The sequence below is a fragment of the Staurois parvus genome, unplaced genomic scaffold, assembly GCF_062004578.1.
Source record: "Staurois parvus isolate SC_StPar_1 unplaced genomic scaffold, SC_StPar_1.0 ptg000172l, whole genome shotgun sequence".
Classification (NCBI taxonomy): Eukaryota; Metazoa; Chordata; class Amphibia; order Anura; family Ranidae; genus Staurois; species Staurois parvus.
The window spans coordinates 1,631,946-1,656,361 of record NW_028317968.1 but is presented as its reverse complement, the minus strand read 5'-3'; the positions used below and the strand labels follow the sequence as shown (position 1 = coordinate 1,656,361).

General features: G+C 42.2%; 1 protein-coding gene across 2 annotated transcripts in view; it reads left to right on the top strand.

Annotated features, from left to right (window-relative positions):
- The window catches only part of LOC149462579 (ras GTPase-activating protein 4-like), a 213,779-nt gene that overhangs the window by 148,153 nt on the left and 41,210 nt on the right, over positions 1–24,416 (top strand). For both annotated transcript variants that reach the window (XM_089676574.1, XM_089676573.1), the window contains exons 9-12: positions 3,938–4,055; positions 7,772–7,925; positions 9,667–9,731; positions 16,399–16,511. In XM_089676574.1, coding sequence (XP_089532700.1) covers positions 3,938–4,055; positions 7,772–7,925; positions 9,667–9,731; positions 16,399–16,511 — 450 coding nt within the window. The remainder of the gene's footprint in view (positions 1–3,937; positions 4,056–7,771; positions 7,926–9,666; positions 9,732–16,398; positions 16,512–24,416) is intronic.

Below are 24,416 nucleotides of genomic sequence, written 5' to 3'. Positions count from 1 at the left end.
GAGCATTACCAGAAGATTGTTGGCGCGACAAAAGAAGAGTAGACAGCATACATATTATGAATCAAACAACTGAGCAAAGTGCACTGATATTGAATGCCTGGGGCTAGAGTAGTACAAGTTCCGGTAAAGGGGTGGGAGCAGGGGAAACCAAACCACTAACAATTCTATTATGTCAGGTTGCATAGGTGTTGGGGGAAGAAAGCCATCTATCCCATATTTTGTTGTACTTCGTGGGGCATCCTCTGTGAGTATAAATAAGTTTCTTATACAGAAGAGCTGAATTGACGTCTATTAATCATGCCTGAAGGATGGATACAGTCGTCTGCATCCAGTGGCATGCGATTAATTTTCGGGCACTAAATTGGGATTCACGTAAGAGAATAACAAGGAATTTGTCCTCGGGCAGGTCTAGGAGACCAAGAAGACACACTTTGGGATCTAGTTGTAAAGGTGAGCCCATATGATTATGCAGGAACTTGATGATTTCTTCTCAGTACATCTGGACAATTGGACAGGACCATATAAGGTGGAAAAAGGTGCCAGGGTACCTGAGGCATCGGGGGCAAAGAGGGCTCTGCTCAGGGCAAAGTCGAGAGACCCGAAATGGTCCCTGAGGCTTTTGTGGGCAAAGACGTCTCTGCTCGGGCAAAATCTAGAGACCTGAAATGGGGTAAGGTAAGCTTGGTGCACTATATAAAGCTGAGTAAGTCTGTCATGGAGTCTTGGTGAAGCCAACTTGGTGCCTTCTAATATCTCATCCCAGATCTCTGTCTCCAATGGCCCAATATCTGGCTCCCAGCGGGATTTGGTCCCCTCCACTACGCTATTGTGTCACGAGGTGCATGCGTACTAAGATGCCCACTGTCTCGCAACGCCACCTGCAGGGGGGCGGGAAAGGTACGACCGGCTGCCCACACACCAGGGCCTGGTAATGATCAGCCTCTGATTTAGCTAGGTGAAAAAAATGTGTTGCCAAGTAGTAAGAGTGAAAATCTGGGAGGGACTCTCCCCCCATCGTAGTAGGGTTCTTGAGAACGAGCCAAGAGAGCTTGTGTCTACCCGATCCCCAAATTAATGAATTAAGAATTCCATCAAGTGTTTTGAAGGTTTTCAGGGGTAGCAGTATCGAGGAGTGCCAGAATATGTAGGAATTTAGGCAGGAGGATCATTTTAACTAGGATAATTCTTCCCTTAACCCCCAGTGGGAACCTTGCCCACGATTGGATGATTGCCTTGAGGATGCTAAATAGTGGCTCAATATTAAGCGTCGGGTAGTCTCGGAGCTCTCTGGTAACATATACCTCCAGATATGGAATTGTAGAGACTCTGCATAAGGGCAGGGTACCAGAAATGTATGATGGAGGACAGGCATCTAGGGGAAGGATCTGCGACTTACTCCAGTTGACACGTAGCCCAGAGTGTGTTCCATACTCCTCAATAACCAATAAAGCGGTGCTTAGAGAGGGGCCTGTGTCAGCCAGGTAAAGAAGCATATCGTCTGCATACATTCCAACGGATTCCACCAAGCTACCTACGTGGAGGCCTCTAATATCAGGATGACGTCTGAGCAAAGGGTAATGCCGCAAGCGCATACAACAAAGGGGACAGAGGGCAACCATGATGAGTCCCTAGGCCCAAGGGAAATGCGTCTGATATCCACCTGTTGATGACCACCCTGGCAATAGGGGAGTAATACAGCAATTGCACCCATTTAATGAAATTGGGCCCAAAACCAAAGCCCTCCAGACACTCCCAGAGATATCTCCACTCCACTGAGTCGGACGCTTTCACAGTGTCCAGCATCACCACTGCCCTAGTACCGACTTCATCATGGGAGGCTTGTTTATTCATATATAAACGATGAATATTCATAGCAGTGTTTTTCCCCGGCATAAATCATGTTTTGTCAGGATGTATTAAAGATAGGATAATCTGGTTGAGACGTAAAGCCAAAATTTTAGCCAAGATCTTAATGTCTACCTGAAAAAGGGAACTAGGGCGATATGATTCTAGATGGGAGGGGTCCATGCCAGGTTTAGGGATCACTATTATAAGAGCTTCACGCATATGTGAAAATACTTTCATAGAGATGCTGTAGTTCCGAAACCAGAACCTCCGAGTAGGTAGAATAGAACTCCAGGGGAAGTCCATCTTGGCCAGGAGACTTCACTGGGGCTAAGGTGGTGATAGCCATGGCAATCTCCTCTGCAGAGATAGGGGCCTCAAGGTCATTCTTCTGGGATACAGACAACCGTGGGAGAGTTATATTTTGCAGAAATAAATGGATTTCCTGACTTGCAACCATCACCTGAGAGGAGTATAAGGAAGTATAGTACCTACAGAATTCCACAATGGTCAGCTTTGGGTCAGTGACACGGGTTCCGCCAGGGTCCATGAGTGTAATGACCACTGGTGGTCTCAAGTTCTGATGAGCCAAGTGGACTAACAGTTTACCAGCTCGTTCCCCCTGTTCAAAAATACGCGGTCAGGTAAAAAAAAAGTTGATTGGCTTTTACAAAGTGTAGCTGTTCAACGAGACGAGTGTGAGAGCATAACGCAGCGGAGTTTGAAGAGGAGGGGTCAGCCTGGAAAGTATTAGCCAAGGAAGTCAAACGGTCGCAGAGCGAGGTTAGAAGAGGCTTTCAGTTTATTAATGCGTGTTGATAGCACCATACGGGCATGTAATTTAAATGAGTCCCACACCAACCCCACCGACGCTGTGTTGCGATTGGCATTAAAGTAGTATTGCCATTCCTGTTGGATATCCTCATGATCTGTTAGGGCAGATAACCAAAAAGGGTGCAACCGCCATGAGGAGGGTTCTACTTGTGGGGCTAAACAAAGAGTGGTCCAGCAAGGGGAGTGGTAAGATAATATTCTCAGGTGGAATCCTGCATCTTCCAATAGAGGTAGCAAAATTGCGGACACCAGTATGAGATCTATACAGGACATGGTGGGGTGAGTTGCCGAAAAACAACAGAATGCCTGTGTGTGGGGGTATCTATAATGCCAGGTGTTTGTCAGAGCAAAGTCAGTAAACAAACAACTAAGTCTGGTTGTCGTCAGGGTAGGGGGGTGTGTTGAGGAGTGCAGTCGGTTCAGAGTGGGATTCAAACCCATATTGAAGTCATCAAGCCATATTGCAGGTATCGTTGTGTGATGAGCCATGAAAAGAAAACCCTCACTGACCACTCCGGAGTTATACGGGGGTGGAATATCACAAGCCAGGATTAAATAGGGGCGACCATACAAGGTTACATGCATAAAAATGTATCTGCCTAGGGGGTCAATACTAAGGGAGATCAATTTAAATTGTACCGTTTTAGTCACCAGCACAGATACCCACAAGAATACTGAGTGTGTGTGGCATGGTATGCCCAGCCTATCCATGGGTGGTTTAAGATCAGCTGAAGTTGGCCTGTGACATGCGTTTCGACCAGCACTACTATGTCTGCCCAATGGGCTTTAAGGCAGTTGAACATGGTTGACCGTTTGAGTTTATCACGGATCCCGCGGGCATTCCAAGTGAAAAACTTAACCGGAGCCATGAGGTGTTGTGTATCATGGATCCGCGAGCGACCGGTAGCAGAACCCCCTTGACTGAGACTTTATGAGGAGCATCCTGAACGTAGAGAGGTGTATATAGTGCTATTACAAAACATCTTACAATGTACCAACAGTTCTGATAGATGCAGACTATAACAAATGTGAGAATTTTGAAAATGTCCGTTGCCTGACTGTCATGCAGAGTTCTAACTTCAAAAGTTGCATATTTATTCTGACGTAAACTTACTAAGGAAAGGAGATTATAAGTGTGAAAGACAGATGGCAGGGATTTTTAGTAGAAGTCAGTGTTGCAGTGTACATACTTCTCTTGTGACAGATTTTCTATTATAACTATAATTGTTGCATTTAGCTCTTCCTTTTTTTTATCCAGGGGAAACCTTGGTTCTCTTCAGCTGCAGGTGCGGCTCCGTGATGAGACTGTTTTACCATCAGATTACTACAAGCCTCTGGTGGAGCTGCTGTGCCAGGAAGTCAAAACTTCTTACAAGGTAACATAAGCAAATCAAAGGCAACTTCGTTGTATTAGCTAAACTCCAGGAACGATCTTTATTGCAAAGTTAGGCTACATTCACATGGGCAACTAGCACCAGTGCGATTGACGGCCGCAGGAATATGCTGATTCCTGCTACTGTTTTGCTGCCTGTGAGCAGCGGCAGAGCCCTGTACACTTCAATGACAGGTCGGCAGTGGCTGCAGCTATTCACTGCAGGTAATCACCGTCTGTGTGGACAGCCATAGATAGCTGTGGCCACCAGAAACCTGTCAACAGATTCATGCCGCTCTCATTTGCACCAGTTATAGTTGTCCATGCGAATGTAGGCTTGCATTTGTTCAGCTTAGACCAATATTAAGCTTGACATGAATGGATCGAAAATTCAGCCAGTTCAGCCAAATTTCAATCCATCTATGGCCATTTCTTTGTCGAACGGGATGCTGGCAATTTACTGCAGTGCTCATCAGTGTATTCTGACAGTGGCGGGGTCTACACTGTCAGAATACAATGGCACAGTGGGGAGGACTGCTCTATCCACCATGCTTGTGTGGATGGAGGAATCATTTCTTGTTTTTTTTTTTTATTTCGATCAGTCAGCTGCATATTGACCACAAAGGATCACTTTATCAGCACTGCCATCATTCACAGAACTCCTTGTATTTTTGAATGAATGGACAAGGTAGAAAGGCAGATAGGTATTGTCACGCACATATAACCTCCCTGTGGTCACTATGCAGAAGGGAAACCGCTTGGCACAGATTTGTAGTAGATTGTGACTACAGTGATTGTCACCTTCCACAGAAAGTAAGGGTCCATTCACACCAGAAACGGCATGTAACTGTGTGATTTTTCCTTGTACCTATGCATGCATTTGAGGCATGCAGTTGACGCACGCTTTTCTATCTGCATTTGACCTGTGAGGTCACTTCTTTCTTCCCTTGGGCTTCTTTGCGCACTGTGATATGTTGCAATGCATTTGTTTTTGCACATTTGCAGTGCAGAATAATGCAGCATGCTGTACTTTACCGCACTGCGCTGCACTGCAATGGTGTGAACTATGGCCATAGGATAGCCTGGATTTTGGACTGTTTATGCAGTTGGAGTGCACTCCAAGATGCATCCAACTGCATCCCACTTCATTTGGTGTGAAAGGGCCCTAACTTAGGTATGAGATTTGCACACTTACATTGGTCCAAGCTGATCCAATGTAACTATGCAATAAAGATCGTATCAAGACTTCAGTTGTAAGAAATAAGTGTTTCTTGTAACTATATTTTCTAAAAGGAAAGTAGCATTGATAGATTAAGGGTAATGTGAATCAGAAGAGTAAACAAATGTCTTAGATTCCGCCTTATTTTATTTTAGCAAGCAAGCATAAATGAAGGACCCTGCTAGGCATAAGTGCAAATTAATTTTTAAAAATATTTTACATTTTTTTATACACACGTTTTTGTATTGCACAAGGAAGCTGAATATTTTTGAATAATGAGGGGTTAATGACAATGTGGGATTAAATAACCTTTCTGTACAATAATGTATGAGTAGTGGCTTTGTCATTCTTTGAGAAAGCAATGGGCCTAGTGTGAATCATGTCAGAATAGAACCTGTTCCTCCTGGCTGTTTTAGTAAAAGAAGAATACTATTTTGCATCTTGGTGTGTGGCATTCCTGTTGCTGGTGTGATTGATATGTGTAAATTAGTTGTGTGCTTACCTGCAGAAGATTACAAAGCACATGGACTGTAGATAGAATATAAACACACACACTAACATTGCACACACGCACACAAATAATGATAAGGTTGTGTCCACTGCCTTCCCTGTTTACTCTTACATCTAGTGTTCAAGTACGAGGTGATATCAAAAGGTTTTGAGACTAGTTTTGTGTTTCACGTTTGCTGTTTGTTCTAACTTTCTGTCCATGATGAAAACGCACGTGGTCAGAATAGCACCAGTCACATAGCTCCCGATGTACACAGGACTGTGTCTTTCGGCACACTGTCTTATGAAGGTCGGTGCTCCCTGTGACTGTGCGTGCAGCCTTGTTGGCGTGTTACGAAACTGGTCTTGAAACTTTTTGATGGCACCTCGTATAATATTATTGAAGGTCACTTTATAGTTTTTTAAGAGAGTACAGAGGTGAGAGATAGTTACCAATAGGAAATAATTAGAAATCAAATGTGTCTGCCTAAAGTGAGAGTGACTATCTTGGCAGCTAAAATAAGCGGGTTTGGTAATGAGCGTCTAAAAAGTCTAGTTGCTTTTCACGGACAATAGAAGATGGGTGCTTCAGCACATAAGCCTTTGTTTATTTTGGTTGCTTATCATACACTCCCAGACTCTCAATAGTTATGCATACATATAAGCACAGATAGTAATACTTGAACAATGCAGTGTTTAGTGATTTTTAACTACATCCTGACGGTCATACGCATATATGTGGCAACTCATCCCTTTAAACCCGAACACATGAATTCCACAGGTTCTGAGGCTAATTTAATGCAGATAAGGCACTAAGTGAGTTTAATTACCACCTTAATCAGCCACAGAACCTGTGTCATTAATATGTGTTTGGTTTTAAAGGGATGAGGTGGCAACCCTATTGTGGCCTCTCCATCTCCAGGTGGTCATTAATGCATAGCGGCGGCATATAAGCGTACCTAGGTAAACAATTTACTGTGCTGAGAGCGCGCGCTCTGCACACTCCCAGTACACGAGCAAGTACCAGAAAGCTCCCGATGCATACTTACCATCAGGAGATTTCCGATCATGTGACTGCTGTTACTGCCAATCACAGCAGTCACATGATCAGAATGCCCACCTCCCGACATTTAGATCCTGGGAGTTGGCAGTGGGAAGGAGTTAAATAGCTCATTTGGAGCAAGCTGATCCAAACTAACTATTTCCATCACTAACAGATGCAGTGCGCTGTATATATTGTATGTAATCTAAGCTACATACAGTATGCAGTCGGGCTGAGCGCTGCCCAGTCATTCACAGGAGCTTTGTATTCTGTGAATGAATACAAAGCGTCCTCTAATTTTTAGATTGGAGATATCATGCCCGCTTCTCCACCTTGGCCAATCAGAGGAAGTTTTTTATTCATTCATAGAATTCAAAGCTCCCTGTGAATGGATTAGCAGTGCTCAGCCCTACTTGATTTTGTTTCGGGAGCAGGACAGGAAGTTCTTGTTCCACTACCGAAACACAGCACTGTATGCTGTATGTAGCTGAAGCTGCATACAGTTTATACGGCGCACATAGCCACTGCATCTGATAGTAAAGTAAATAGTTCATTTGGACCACCTTGGTCCAAATGAAGTATTTAAACTTCACTAAATCATGGTGATCAGCTTTAAAGTGTATAAGATGTAGCAGGGGAAATTAGATTTTTCTGAGAAGGCCCTGGACATTAAAACTGTAGTCCTGCTACCATGACTAGACCCCATGGGCGATGCGAAACTCGTCTATGTGTGTGGTCAGAATGGAGATAGACTGAGGCTGCTGACATGTTTTTGGTGCCCAGGGTTGCTTGGTGTGCTGCTTTCGGGACATCATTTTCATTCTGTGGCTCTGACAGCAGTGTAGACAGACTCTCAACCCAGCCTTCCCCTTGGATGGAATCCACCAGATATGGCTGCACAAACCCGAGCCGGGACCCGAAGTTAAGTTACTAGGTTTACACCTGCCAAATTCTGTTTGTGTTTCAACAGGAAAAGTGTGGACCTTTAATAACATTGATAGATGAAACCACATCTGCTGAATGTAGACAGGAAGTGGCCACCAACCTTGTGAAGATTTTCTTAGGACAAGGGCTAGCAAAGGAATTCCTTGATCTGCTCTTTAGGCTTGAGCTGGAAAAAACAAGTAAGTGACATCTGTGCAAGTATGTTTTCCGTTTCAGGAAAAGAAGTAACATTTCTCAGAAGAGGTACTGTTATTGCATTTGATATTTTATTAATGAGCAGCATTGAGTTGCAAAATTAAAGGAAATATTTCTGAAAGGCTCACCCCTAACTGATATTTATGTTTTGTTGTGCTGCTGGAGGTTTGAATCACCTAATGACTTCTGAGGTCTTTTGATGATTCCAGTCATGCAGTATCCCCCACCAGAGCTCAAAGTTCCATCTGTCATGGCCTTCACTAAAATTCAGTATAATGTAACAAACAACTATTGAATCCAGTGAGAGTGAGAAGTTGCGGAGACACAAACCTTACAATCTAGATCACCATAGAAGTCTATGAGAGATGTAAGAAGATTGAAGGCCATTCAGACTACAAACATTTACACACAGCAGAAGTAATATTTTTTTAGAATTGGTTGTTCATGGCTATTTTAAAATATCAACATCTGCTACTGTATATACTGTAGACTTAGAGCTCATGTACACTGCAGCTGCTAAACTGACGTTCAGGAGCTGTTGAGCGTTTTTTCCAGCAGCCCCTGAACTCTCCTTTGTTTTCCTACGTGTCCATGTACACATAGTTGTTTACAGGCAGTTGAGTTTACAGTCGTTTTTTTGAACGCACCAAAATTGTGTTCAGGAGTAGATTTTACCAGCGTTTCAAACGCCAAATGCTTGTAAATGCGGTTAACCGTGTTTACAAGCATTTGCGTTTAGACGCGTTTTTTGACAGGTTCATATCCAGATGCTGTCCAGGGCCTTTTTTCTTCATCAACGCTCTTGCATGCAAAGCATTTTCCAATGGACCTAGTACACCAGTGTAGTCAGTTCCAGGTTTCACGTGAAGGAAAAAATGGTAGAATGTGCTGCATTATGCTCATGATGGGATCCACAGTGAATACAACCAGAAAAAAATGTAATCTCAACACATACTGCTCTCTCTGCTTCTGCTCTCTGTATTCCTTTCAAAATGTCTGAAATAGTTAATTATTTACTATTTTTCAGTGCAGTCTGGGTATTCGGGAAGGTCTCCTGAGGTTATCTTTTAAAATCACTTCTAAACACAAACGTGCATAAACGCAATATGCAAAAGCGGCTAAACTTACGTTTTTTAACCTACATTTCTAGCAGTTTTCAGCAGTCAGAAGAGTTTTCCAAATGCCCTGTGTACATGAGCCCTTACATTATTTGCCTGCATTTCTTCTGCCTTATTATATTCAAACTAGAGGGATTTAGTGGGAAATCCCACTATAGTCATTCATATACTCACAGTAAGAATAGGTTCACACTACTGCAATTTGATTGCAGTGCCATTATGTAGTGTGATTTGGTTGCATTTTGGATGTGCTTTGCATATTTTGTGGGGCTAAAATCGCACTGGAATCTCACCAAAGTAGTACAGGATCCTTTTCCAAAATCACACCATGTGATGTACAACATTAAAAACAATCCAATTTCCCTTGGCATGCGATTCTGTGCAATTCAAAATGTAATATCCATCAAAAATAATACTTGTATCAACATGTATGTATTGGGAATTGTGTGATGTTGGTAAAATGATGACGGGAATCCGAGCTAATAAATAAGCATTGAATCTGCACTTGTGTGCTTCACTGTTCTGTTCAATTGATGGTTGATATATAACATTTCTAGATTTTATAAATTGATGTTTGAATTGTAAATCAAATATATTATTATCATAGATGAACCAAACACATTATTCAGAAGTAATTCTTTGGCTTCCAAGTCAATGGAATCCTTTCTCAAGGTAAATAATATATTTCTGATTTATCTTCTTAATTCTTCTCAGTCTTGTAAATCAGATGCTTACGTGTGAAGGCTTTATCTGATGTAAAAGGAAACACAAGTTATTCATTGTTTTGCACTAATGATTGTACAACATTATTTACGTTTACAGGGCAGGATAGCACTGTAAATTATATATATTGCTGATTAATATGCAGGATTGTATAGTAGTGTTCTATACCTGATACTCTATGGTAGTCTGAACCATATGTTAATTGGAATTTCTGACTGCAGATGATAGTTATCAAATTTATATTTATTTAGGAGCTTCTTTTTTATGCTATACAGCTTGGAAACGTTTCTTAGGTTTTTGTGAACTTTGTGAATTACCTTTTCTGCTGTAAAGCAGTGTTTTCTATACCCTTACAAACACTCTAAAATCTATCTATGGCAATACAAGATGAGAATTCTAATGCATGAGAATCTGACAGATATTCTTATTGTCTTGCTGAATAAACCCTCTTTTGTCTTTCTGATGTGGAATTTCATGGATATTATATTTTTTGATAGAAATCATAATAGTTTCTGGATGAGCCTGTAGATCAGTGTTGATCAACGTTGAAATGATAGAGTACCCAGCCCCTGTCACTTCCATAGAGCCACACAATAGCTGTGCCTTTCTGTATCTCAACGCCAAAAAATGTACTTCCTGCTGCATTTTTGGAAGTGTATTGCAATGTACACTGATGAAGTACAACAACCCTCAGCATTGGTGCCAGTGGATGCAATACTACCCCCCAACATTGGTGTCAGTGGATGCAATAATACTCCCCAACATTGGTGTCAGTGGGTGCAATAATAACCTCCAGCATTGGTATCAGTGAGTGCAGTAATAGTACCCTCCAGCATTAGTGTTGGTGGATACAATAATAACCCTCAACAAGAATTTTTGGATGTATCTGAGTACACAGGCAGGGCACATAAAACATTTATCCAAGCACTACAATTTTAAGAACACAAGTAAAGTAGATATAAAGCAACCCACTGAAATCTTAGTTTTTACATGACAATATCACTTGGAAAGCCTGTTTTTATTTTAATTGCTTGTTTTCGTTAAAAAAAAGCTGGTGATAGTAATATTGTATAAAGGTCTTTGTTTGGGCACTTTGTTATGTGGGGTGAAAACACCCTTGCCGTCTCCCAAAATCTCCTGCCTGTATATCACCTTGTTCCAGGATCTCCTAAAACAGTGACCTCCAAACTGTGGCCCTGGGGCCTAATGCGGCCATTTGCTTGCTTTTTTCCAGCCCTTGGACCATTATTTCCCCCCACTGTCAGCAACAGTGGGGCATAGTTTCTGCCGCTGACACCAACAGTGAGGCACTATTCCTCCCACTGTCACCAATGATGGGGCACTATTCCTCCCACGACACCAACACCGTGGCACTATTCCTCCCAATGACGGGGCACTATTACTCCCACCAACACCAACAACGGGGCACTATTCCTCCCACAAAAACCAACAACAGGGAACTATTCCTCCCACTGACACCAACAACAGGACACTATTCCTCCACCGACACCAACGACAGGGCACTATTTCTTCCACCGACACCAACGACGGGGCAGTATTCCTTCAACTGACACCAACGATGGGACATTGTCAACTCCAACTGACCCCAAGACATTTTCTACTCCCGCTGGCCACAATCTGGCCCTCTTAAAGTTTGAAGGACAGTGAACTGGCCCTTCATTTAGAAAGTTTGGAGACCTGTGGTAAAGGAAACTATTCTCTCCTGTGCTGATGCACATTGCCCAGGTATATTCCACTGTATATTACACTATTTTAAAAATCCTGTGAAAAAAATTGCAGCCAGCAACAATCAGGAAATATGCAAAAACACATGCACTCTGCTGTCACTGTAGTGCATGTGGACAGGGACAGTCTGATATCAGCATCATTATGATGTAACAGAGGATCAAAATAGGTGAACAACATTCTCTCCCCAAACCCTTCATTTCTCCAAGATACTCGGCATTTTGATACCTACATAACATTCACTAAGGGTTTACATCTACTTTAACCCTTTTACTACCCATAAGTATTGGGATGTGAATGCAGCCACACATTTGTTTACTTTTTTTTCCCAGCTGACTTTGGGATGTCAAATAGTAGTTACCTATCACTCCATATATGATATTTTATAGGGGACTTGGTGGCCCCCTTGTGATAGCAATATTGTTTAGTGAAAAAAATCTTTTGAAAGCCTGCCTACCCCTATATGCACTTGCAAACATGTGTATGGTGCACACAGGTACGTTAACTAGAATTGCATTACGCATATTTGGACATTGCAATGCACACCATTAAAACCCTAAAGTAGAACTATAGGCAAAACTTTTTTTGGTCAATTTGGATAGAGTAAGGTAGGGTTACAGCCCCTGTCAGTTTTTTTTCATCTGTATCCCATTTGGAAGATTTGCTTCTTGTCTGTCCCACAATCAAAACAGGAAGTGAGGAAATCTGTGCAAACTAAGGGATTACCTTGGGGCCCCCCAGGTCACCTGAATTAGTGTCCCCATTGGAAGATATACCCTCTAATACTTTTCTGGTGGCACCCTAGAATTTGGGATTTTCTTTCACTTTCAATGATAATGATAAACAGGACAAATATAGAGGGTGAATCTCCCTAACAAGGGCACAGACAGCAATAAAAACCTGACAGGTATTCTAATACGTCTCCACTCTATCCAAAACTAAGAAAACCGTTTTTGCCTTTGGTTATACTTTAAGACCATCATTAAAGTGTTACTAAACCCACAACAGTAAAATCAGTCTGTATATGCAGTAAAGCATGCTTTTTATACTCACTGTGGAACCTAAGGGGTTAATCCTCTGCATTGTGTAAAAAAGGCTGTTTGATCCTGACTTCTCTGATACTCCCCTTCTTTCAGTGTCCCTCTCTTATCTCCTAATAAGACATAGTGCGGAGACACTCTGCACATGCTCAGTTTGGTGCGTATTGCAAGAGAGGTTTTTTTCAGGCCCTCATCTTCTTGTGTAAGGCAGAAAGTTTGGCAAGTTTGCTAGTCATTTTTTTGTTTGTCGCACGAATACCAATAGGCACACTTTTTACATTGAAAGGTGCTCAAATCTCCAAAACATTCTATATTTTCTGAAAATATATGTTTCAGAAAGAATACATTTTCATTAAAACTAATTTTTCATTTTAGTGCATACGAACACAATACAATCGTTAATTCTTCTGTAAATTATAAAATAAGAGACTGATTTGAGGATATTGTTAGACACCTTCTTTAATCCAATATCTAATATGCTGGCATACAGCGGGTAAATTAAGTATTGAACACGTCACTGTTTTTCTAGGTAAAGTTGCAAGAAAAAGTATGTGAACCCCTTGGGATTACGTTGAGTTTTGCATGAATTGGGCATAAAATGTGCTCTGAACGTCATCTAAGTCACAACAATAGAAGAACACAGTCTGCTGAATATAATACTACACAAACATTAGATGTTGCCATGGTTTAACTGCACATAACATGTAAACATTCACAGTGCAGGGAGGAAAAAGTATGTGAGGCCCTAGCTTAATGACTTCTCCCAGAGCTAATTGGAGCCAGGAGTGAGCCAACCTTGACTCCAATCAGTGTGATGATATTGGATGTGTTGCTGACAGCTGTCCTGCCCTTAAAAAACACACACCTGTTTTGGATTTACTGGTTTCAAGAAGCACTGTCTGATGTGAACCATGCCTCGCAGAAAAGAGCTCTCAGAAGACCTACGATCAAGAATTGTTGACTTGCATGAAGCTGAAAAGGGTTACAAAAGTATCTCCAAAAGCCTTGATGTTCATGTGTCCACGGTAAGACAGACTGTCTACAAATGGAGAAAGTTTAGCACTGTTGCTACTCTCCCTAGGCGTGGTGGTCCTGTAAAAATGACTGCAAGAGCACAGCGCAGAATGCTGCATGAGGTAAAGAATAATCCCAGAGTGTCAGCTAAAGACCTACAGAAATCTCTGGCACATGCTAACATTTTTGTTGACACATCTACAATAAGGAAAACGTTAAACAAGAATGGAGTACATGGGAGGACACCACGGAGGAAGCCATTGCAGTCCAAAAAGAATATTGCAGCACGTTTGAAGTTTGCAAAAGAGCACCTGGATGTTCCACAGCACTACTGGCAAAATATAATGTGGACAGATGAAACCAAGATTGAGTTGTTTGGGAAGAACACACAACACTATGTGTGGAGAAAAAAAAAGCACAGCACACCAACATCAAAACCTTATCCCCACTGTAAAACATGGCGGAGGGAGCATCATAGTTTGGGGCTGCCTCAATCCTGGACGGATTGTTGTCATTGATGGGAAAATTAATTGCAGAGTTTATCAAGACATTTTGCCGGAAAACGTACGACCATCTGTCCGCCAACTGAAGCTCCGCAGAGGATGGGTGATGCAACAGGACAATGACCCAAAGCGTACAAGTAATTCAACAAAACAATGGCTGCAACAGCACAGAATACGCCTTCTGGAGTGGCCCAGTCAGAGTCCTGACCTCAACCCGATTGAAATGCTGTGGCATGACCTTAAGAGAGCGATTCACACCAGACATCCCAAGAATATTGCTACACTGAAACAGTTTTGTGAAGAGGAGTGGTCCAAAATTACTCCAGATCGTTGTGCAGGTCTGATCTGCAACTACAGGAAACGTTTGGTTGAGGTTATTGCTGCCAAAGGAGGGTCAACCAGTTATTAAGTCCAAAGGTTCACATACTTTTTCCTCCCTGCACTGTGAATGTTTACATGTTATGTGCAATTTAACCATGGCAACATCTAATGTTTGTGTAGTATTATATTCAGCAGACTGTGTTCTTCTATTGTTGTGACTTAGATGACGTTCAGAGCACATTTTATGCCCAATTTATGCAAAACTCCACGTAATCCCAAGGGGTTCACATACTTTTTCTTGCAACTGTAAATATATTTCTAAAGATGCTATTAACATGACATTTTCACTATATGTTGGTGACAACCCATACAATTCATACATACAACAAAACCAAAACAAATAAGTTCAGAAATGAAGTTATGTGTAATAAAATGGAATGACACAGAGAATAAGTATTGAGCACATAAAGAAAGAGAGGTGTAAAAAAGGCATGGAAAGCCAAGACACCAGCTGAAATCTATCAGTATCTAGAAAGCACTCCTGCCCCTTGTCAGTGTAAATTAATATCAGCTGGTTCAGTCTCAATTGATTGCCTATAAAAAGGTGTCTCATTACCAAGGCATCACACAAGAAACATCTCATAACAAAAATGCCAGAATAGTACAAAAAACCCTAATATGACCCATTTTGGAAAGCATACACCCAAGGTGATCTTACTTTTGCCACAATTGTTTTGAAATTAAAAAAACATGCCAGTACTGAGAGGGTTAAACATGGAACTTGAGAATAGTGCACTAGATAGATGTACGTGAAGTGCAGATTTTAATGTACAAGTCACATAAAGTGGCATTTTGGAAATTAGGTGGTTAATGTTCAGTTGTGCAGGATAAGGAAGGTGAAAGGGTTAATATACAGGCCACATCATTGGAGATAATATGCTTAGGAGAGGAGGGGGGCATAAATGGCCTTTGTTGATGATGGATCTACATCGAGGGTCATTTTTTTAAATTAACTTGTCAAAAACTGTGTTGTGTGTTTTTTTTAACTTGTCAATCTTTTAGTGAATGAGTAGGGGAATGTACCCCATACTCATTCACATGGGGGGGGAGCCGGGATCTGGGGGCCCTCTTTTTAAAGGGGGCTTCCAGATTCTGATAAGTTGCTCCTCGCACCCCCACAACCACCAGGCCAGGGTTGTGAGGAAGAGGCCGTTGTACTCATCGACATGGGGACAAGGTGCTTTGCCTCTCTGGCACGGTACCTTCCCCCCAATGTTGAGGGCATGTGGCTTGGCATAGTTCAGGAGGTGGGGGCGCATGGATAAGGGTCTGATATGGATTGGCAGGCGGATTTACAAAAAGATGTAAACTGAGGCTAACTGAGCCGAACTGATGTGAAAATTGAAATCCATTTTTTCTTTGAAAAAACCTAACTGAACAGATGATGCTTGTGTGAAAGGGGTATAATAGAGCATTTATGAGTTGGTGATTATTGTTCTTTATTATTATGTAATGAATGTGACTCCTTTAAAGAAATATTCTCTGTCATGGGTAAGACAGGAAATATGATCCTGGATATCTTTAAAACCTAGGGACAGAAACTTACACCCCAACGTTGGTACAGCAAGCAAATGATATACCAAGCTCAATTATTCAGCTAATCTTTGAACCAAATGAACTCATTTTATATTCCTGAAGAGAATCTATGAGAGAGCAGATGAAAAATCACTTCTGCTTCCAGTTGTGGAATGTTCATACGAATACACAAAAAATTCTAAAGCAGGTGGCTCTGGGGATGCAGTTTAAAGCCAAGCTTGACTTTTCTCGGTCTTGCTCAGGAGCTAGAGGAAAATCTAGATAATAAGGCTTCATACATCTGTAAAGATAGGTAGAGAATCAAAGCTTGACCCTCCAGCCAGCTAAAAAAAAAATCAATACAGTTTTTTTTTCATATTCTTCATGTTTATGATGTAAATATTGTTTATGCTGTAGGTAGCAGGAACCCAATATTTACACAACGTTGTTGGACCAACGATCAATCGTATCTTTGAAGAGAAAAAATATATTGAACTGGATCCTAGTAAAGTAGAGATTAAAGAAGCTGGGTAAGTGTGAATACTTTATTATCATCTGTTTTTATCTAGTAAGTTAAACCTGAACTCCAGGGAAATCAAACAGACCAGTGGGACTGCCGCCAAACTGCAAGGGTTAAATTGCTTATTTAGGTCTAGAGTACCAGTAGAGGCACTTTTACTGACCCACTTGTCCACTCTGCAAGGTTCCCTCTGCACTTCTGGACCAGACTCCGTAGCCTCTTCTCCTTTATGCCTCAGCAGTTGCAGGTCCTCTGATGTCATACAGTTTATAACTATGAGCCTTGCATTGGACATGAGGACATTAAGGGGCAGTCTACTGCTGGAGCTTAGGGAAGTAGATCAGAGTGGCAGCTGCTGGAGAACCAAGGGAAACCAAGTATGCAAAATAGCTTTTTCTGGTAGGCAAAAATAAGCATTTAATTCTTGCAGGCAGCCTCACTGCAGAAATGATTTTTCTTTTCCCCAAAGACAGGCTTCAGTAATATATGTTTTACTGAATTATATTATGCACTGTGAATTTAGTTTAGTGAAGACAAAACATTTATCAGTTATCTAAATCATAAAGCAGGTGGTTTTTATGGGCAGTCTTGTACAGTACAGCATTTTTAAACAAAGAGCAGCTGCATGCAAGCATCACACTTTAAAAACTTCAGCATTTCCATGTTTCCCTTGGGTATTCCTCATCTGAAAATTGTGGTCAAGCCAGGAGATTTACTGCTGAGCCACAGCTGTCATTAGAGTTAGGGAGAGAGCTCCATGGGCACTGACAGAAACACAGGCCACGCAAGACGTTACAACCTGCTCTTCTCCACAAAAAACAAGTGAATAAGTAAAATGAGGATTGTATAGAGTTCTGCTTTAACTAAAAAATGTAGCTCATTGCAGTTTTTTCTATGGAATAGTAATCTGCTCCGTGGGCACCATGGGCACTGACAGAAACACAGGCCACGCAAGAGGTTACAACCTGCTCTTCTCCACAAAAAACAAGTGAATACCTAAAATGAGGATTGTATAGAGTTCTGCTTTAACTAAAAAATGTAGCTCATTGCAGTTTTTTCTATGGAATAGTAATCATACAATGTTCATAAATGTTACACTGACCAAAGGCTGAACATCTGACCTTCCGGTGTTCCTTTTGTTCACATGAAACAATTTTAGACATAGTGTATCAGATAAAAAACTAGGATGTCAGAAACAGGGCTTTGCCTGTGAATCAAAGAAAGGAGGAAGTAAATACTCATAACTAATGATTTTCACATCCTTTTTACGTGCATGACTTTACATTGCATAAATATGTACGGTATGTTTTTTCTTTTCCATTGAGGAACACAGGACATCTTTCAGCTTCAGGTTGTATGGATGCCTGCAAGATGATAGAACAATGGCAGAAAAAAAACCTCTAGGCCTAGGATAACCCCTCCTACTACTAGCTAGCTTCTGTTTTTGCTAGTGTCCTAGGATGATGGATATCTTCTCATCAGCTCTGCTGTATGGGAGGCTATCCTATTTTTGCTAGCACCTGTAGCACTACCCCATTAGGATTCACTAGACGATTTCAGTCAATCTATAGTCCTGCACAGCCATGCATCACACATTTCCCTCCAGAGTCAAAAAATCAGTCCTTCAGCTTAGGTTTTGTTGTTTATTGAGGGGGATTTTAACAGGGATAGGGTTAGGGGTGTAAGGATGCCCAAGGGTACTGACAAACTGAGGACAACTTCCTGGAACTATTTACAAGCCTTCTCTGCAGCACAGTCTTTGTTGGAGAGCTAACCAGCATACCTTTAGTGTACCACCCCAGACCCTAGATGAACTTCTCCTCTTCACCCAGCAAACTGGAGACATCCCTGAGCAGGGGATCCTGTTCCTGTCACTTTAAGAGGTAAACAGTCACTGGTAGATAGCTAATTTGTTTTCCCACCAGAGTGCTCCTTCCCCTATCTACCGTGGGGGGTGTAGGTATACTCACTCAGATCCTCTCCTGTACTGCTTATTGGTTGGTTGATGCTACCAGGCCTATCAACTGGGCTGCTCCTTCCCTGCCATACAGGTGGTCCTCTCTAAGGGGGACAGTGAGTTCCAAGCTTCCTCCCTTTCCAGCTCCAGGCCTGTAGGTGGGTCCCATCCCACTGGGCCTCCTCACAGCCTCACATCTTCCTTTCTCCTTCTTTCACCCAACTCCTCTCACTGGACAGGCTCACTCAAATTTAAGGACTGTTCTGACTCCTTGCCAAGCCCCCTGTTGGAGATTGGTCAGAGTCCCTTGAATATGCATATCGGCCTCTCCTTACATCTGCCCACTGCTTCTGGAACTTTCTCCAAAGTTCTAGGCAGGGTGAAGTCTCAGAGGGCTGAGCCTTGCAGCTCCTGACCAAAATTTGACCACTCTGATTACCTGGGCTGCTGCTCAGCCCCTGTCTAACTATTGGAGTCTAGCTCCACCTAGATAAACTAGAAGGGTGCTACTGTCTAGTACCTGATAGGAGACTGAAATAACCAGGTCAGCCTCACTTGTGTCACTAGCCCTGACCCCGCTGGAAGTGGAACAGGGGGTGTCTAGGGACCAGGAGGACAAGAGTGCCAGCAGATGTTGCCTGAAGAACTTGCAGCTGGAGTCCTTAAACAACTGGTGAACCACCGATTCAGGAACAATAGCAATATGCAGAGCTGGTATGGTAGACCGCCAGGCGTGCACCAGAGCAAAGCAGGAAGCTGGGATGGGAAACAGGAGCAACGTCATAGGAATAGCCAGGGTCATCAATGGGCGGACAGCGAAGTGCCAAATCATAAGCAAGACAAAGCCAGGAACAGAGTCGAGGTCAGGAACGAATATCAAGCGGAATCGCTCAGGAACACAGCAGGACATGGGGACAGCTGAAGATCAGTCAGCACTAAGCACAGGCAGAGGCACCCTTTAAATAGTCCGTCTGGCACCAAGATTTGCTGCGCGTGTGTGCTATCGCGCGCATGTGCATTTCTATTTGCCAGCCATGTCACAGGAATTCCCTTACAGCTACACACTTTTTTTTACTCTTCAATATTTTTCTTCTTCAGTTAAGACTCTTTTCTACATTGCTGCTAGTATTTGTCTTTTCCATAACAGCTATCGGGTATGTCTGTCCTCTGCCATGCTAATGGAGAGCCCTCACTGGACTGGACATTGCAGGCATAGTCTAGAAGTGACCTCCAAGCAATGGGTTCTGTGCAGGGTGCTTTTCATTCTGCTTACTGGTGAATTTTAGCAATGGAATGTCTTGCAAGTCTATAGCCCAGTGCTTTCCCTGTTTCTGAAGACTAACTTTGTGGGTATGCTAGTTGGGATGAGTACTCAATTACATAGGTTGCTGGGCACTTTAAATATTCACTGTTTTTTACCTGTTTTGCTGCAAGATACTGAGCCCTGATGTCATCCACTGGGTACACTGGCACGTTTGGACGGTTTGTGCTTTCTTTACAGCCATACAGTCTTGAGGAGGCATCTCCCCGTTGGTGCTCCTACTTGCAAAGAGCTATGTAGCACTTTGATCTTCAGTACATTCCTGCTTCTTGCCTCCAGTGGTCATCTTCATCTATCCAAACCTTTCCTTCTACCAGTTGTTACTAAGTCTTATTAGTTCTTACGCTACCTTATTGTCATGTAGTCTCAACTTATGTGATTATAAACAAAAAGGGGGGACAGTTCCACAAACTCTACTAACAGCTCCAGGGCTACATGCATCATGCCCACTGACAGTGCTGACATCTGCAGCCTGAAATCCTGTTGCCCTCTGCTCTATTACATCATCGGAGTCCTTTTTACCTCCGTCAAATGATTTTAGTTCCACTGCCCTTTAATTTGAGGTTTTTACTACAGTCATGCAAGACTCCATGACCCATATCACCCATTTATTAACTGACTTTGACCACAGAGGCCACAGGCATGCTTCTGCATTTTTTCCTGCAGATTTAGGTTGAATTGCCAATAGCCCTGGCATCTCTAGAGGCATCAGTCGCTGAGACTCTGATTCTGAATTGCTCTAGTCTTTGATGATGAGCTTGCTCTTGAAGAGTTGCAGTCCACTGCTATCACCCCAAAATTAAAAGAGAATATTGTGGTTATAATCAGTATGGTACTGTCCACTCTGAAACTAGAGGATGTGCCTATTGATTCTACCAGTGCTGATTCCAATCTTGTGCGCTTTAGTGGCCCTAAAGCACAAAGGCTTTCCCATTTCACATTCTGTTCCAACTCTTTAACTTCAGATATTGTAAACACCCTGAGAAGCTATTTGAGGAACATTTTGTACAAAGGTGGTCTACCTTCACTGTGATTCCAGCAGTGTCCTGCCTTAACAAATTGACTACCATATCAGTGAAGGGTGTACCTGTCTTGAAAGAGCCAAATGATAAGTGATTGAAAGCCCTCTCTAGAACCTTGTTCTCAGTGGTGGATCCTGCTGTTTACCCCATCTTGGCTGATTTTACTGTGCTAAACCTGACTGATAAAAATTCCCTAAAAGTGATGTTATTATCACTGCTGTGGTTGATCCCTTGATTATGGAATGCATGGAGTAAATGGCTGTCGCTTTAAACTTTAGTTGTGTCAGTTAGCAGAAGGCATCCAGATTTTGCTTTTACATGGGGCTACTGTTAGTAAACATATGTGGGACACTTTGGTTAAAGTGCTGAACTTGCTTCCAAGAAGCATCTGATTTGCATGACCTTTGAGGGACATCGCTTTGTATCTACTCTTGATACCATTATCAAGGACGCTACTGGTGGCAAGAGCACCCTTCTTCCTCAGCAGAAGAAGACTTGGGAACATCGAATGTGGATCTCCTGGCCCTCAGGTTCAACATCAAACTGGACAGATTTGTCTAGGTGCAGGCATACTCCGGTGGAATGTGGGTGCTCTGGTGGCTCATAGGATAAGTACATCTTGATCTATACCTTTTTCTCCTCTAAAACATCTTCCTTGTCTGCTGTGTAAAATGACCTCGCTCTGTCATTTTACGTAGCCTACCACTTCATGGCTGAGTTGCTGTTGTTCCCAGTTGCTTCCACTTTGTTATAATACCACTAACAGCTGACCGTGGAATATTTAGTAGCAAGGAAATTTCATGGATGGACTTATTGCACAGGTGGATAATGATATAGCTGACACCTAGCTACATCTGTACATATACAGTATACAAGAAAAGTTTTTACTTTAAAGCAGAACCCCATGCTTATACTGAACACACCCCTAAACCTCCCTCCCCCTCTAAAATGATCTGCCCAGTATGAATTTTCAACTCACTTTTTTCCTGCAGTGTGATTTTTCTCTTAATCTCTTAATTTCTCTTAATATGCCCTCTTAAGTCATTACTGGGTTTACCTCAATTTTTTTGCAGAGTGGCAGTCAGGAGGAGGGGTCTGCTGGGCAACCTATGTATTTTCCTAATCTAAACTGCCTTGCAGTATTATATATACCAAGCACTGTCTGCTTACATACAGTGGATATAAAAAGTCTACACAGCCCTGTTAAAATGTCAGGTTTCTGTGATGTAAAAAAACGAGACAAAGATAAATCATTTCAGAACTTTTTCCACCTTTAATGTAGCCTTTAAACTCAGTTTAACAATAGACTGAAATCTTTTAGATGGAGGGAAGTAAAAATAAAAAACTAAAATAATATGGTTGCATAAGTGTGCACACCCTTAAACTAATACTTTGTTTAAGCACCTTTTGATTTTATTACAGCACTCAGTCTTTTTGGGTATGAGTATATCAACATGGCACATCTTGACTTGGCAATATTTGCCCACTCTTCCTTGCAAAAACACTCCATATCTGTCAGATTGCGAGGGCATCTCCTGTGCACAGCCCTCTTCAATGCATCCCACAGATTGTCATGCTGAGAGATGAAGTTCCTTTTCATGTTCAGCTTTCTAGCAGAAGCCTGAAAGTTTTGTTCCAATATTGACTGATATTTGGAACTGTTCATAATTCCCTCTACCTTGACTAAGGTTCCAGCTGAAGAAAAAGAGCCCCAAAGCATTATGCTGCCACCACCATGCTTCACTGTGGGTATGGTGTTCTTTTGGTGAGGTGCAGTGAGGTGCCAAACATATCTTTTGGAATTATGACCAGAAAGTTTAACCTTGGTTTCATCAGACCATAACACATTTTCCCACATGCTTTTGGGAGACTTCAGATGTGTTTTTGCAAAATATAGCCGGGCTTGGATGTTTTTCTTCCTAAGAAAAGGCTTCCGTCCTGCAACTCTACCGCATAGCCCATACATATGTAGAAAACAGGAGATTGTTGTCACATGTACCACACAGCCACTACTTGCCAGATATTCCTGCAACTCCTTTCATGTTGCTGTAGGCCTCTTGGCAACCCCCCAGACCACTTTTCTTCTCGTCTTTTCATCAAATTTGGAGGGATATCCAGTTCTTGGTAATGTCACTGTTGCGCTATCTTTTCTCCACTTGATGATGACTGTCTTTACTGTGTTCCATGGTACTGTATATCTAATGCCTTGGAAATTCTTTTGTACCTTTCTCCTGACTGATACCTTTTAACAATGAGATTCCTCTGAAGATTTGGAAGCTCTCTGCGGACAATGACTACCTAGAACAGCTGAACTTTATTTGGGGTTAATCAGAGGCACTTTAAATGATGGCAGGTGTGTACTGACTCCTATTTAACATGATTTTGAATGTGATTGTTTAATTCAGCTACATCCCCAGTTATAAGAGGGTGTGCACACTTATGCAACCGCATTATTTTAGTTTTTCATGTTTACTCCCCCCCCGAAAAGATTTCAGTTTTTTTTCCAATTGAGTTGTACAGTTTATAGGTCACATTAATGGTGGAAAAAGTTCTGAAATTATTTATCTTTGTCTCATTTTTTTACATCACAGAAACCTGACATTTAACAGGGGTGTGCAGACTTTTTATATCCACTGTATAGTATGTGGGCAGTGATTGAGGAGTGAAGAAACCCCTTTGATTGTCAGCACACATTTGCCAGCAGTATCTTGGCTTTTAGCTTGGAGAGCGACAGTAGTGTAGACAGTGAGTTATCAGATAATGTTAGAATATCCCAGCCCTGGACTGCATGCTGCAGACATAGTGGATTCTCAGATGTCTTTCCTTGTCCTCATTCTCCCCCCCTGTGACCATCTTGTCTGTTTTTTTTTTTTTCTCTCTTCACGCACTCCACTGTGTTTTTAACTAGCTCTGCTGAGAGTTGCAGAAGGAAAGGAGCTGGGCAGAGCTAGGTGGAGTTGAGCAAGCAGAAGTGGAGCTGGGCAGGCAGAGGCAATATGAAGGCATGGGTAACTATTATTCAGCAGCACAGATGTCAGTGCTGCCTGACTGCAGGAGGGTAATGAGGCGACCAGTCAACCAGTGTGCAGAAAATAGCTGGTCACCTAAATAGAAAGTTTGTATGCTAGGACCCTGCTAAGGCAACATTTGAACTATTGGCAATGAGTGAAATAATTCAGCATAAAGTAAGTTAATTGCTGCATGAAATCATTATCTTTCATCTGCCTGGAGTTCAGTTTAAAGTCATTCTAAACGTTGGGTGTTTTTTTTACCTTAATGCATTTCATGCATTAAAGTAAAAAAACACCCCACTAACTATTTCCCTCCCCCCTCTCTAAACTCTTACTTGAGCTTGTCAGCGATCCAGCGGTGTGCCTGGCTGCAGTCTTCTCTCCCTTTTCTTCATTTTTTCACAAAGATTCGGGCAGCAGCAGGAGCTATTGGCTCCCGCTGTTGTCAATTCAATTAGCATGAGGATGGATCGAGGGGTGGGGCTGAGTCACACTGTCTGTGTCAATGGACACAGGCAGGGCAGCTCAAGAGCGAGCCCACAGGTGTGCCCCCATAGCAAGTGGCTTTTTATGGGGGCGCACAGAGAAAAGGAATATCCTGGAG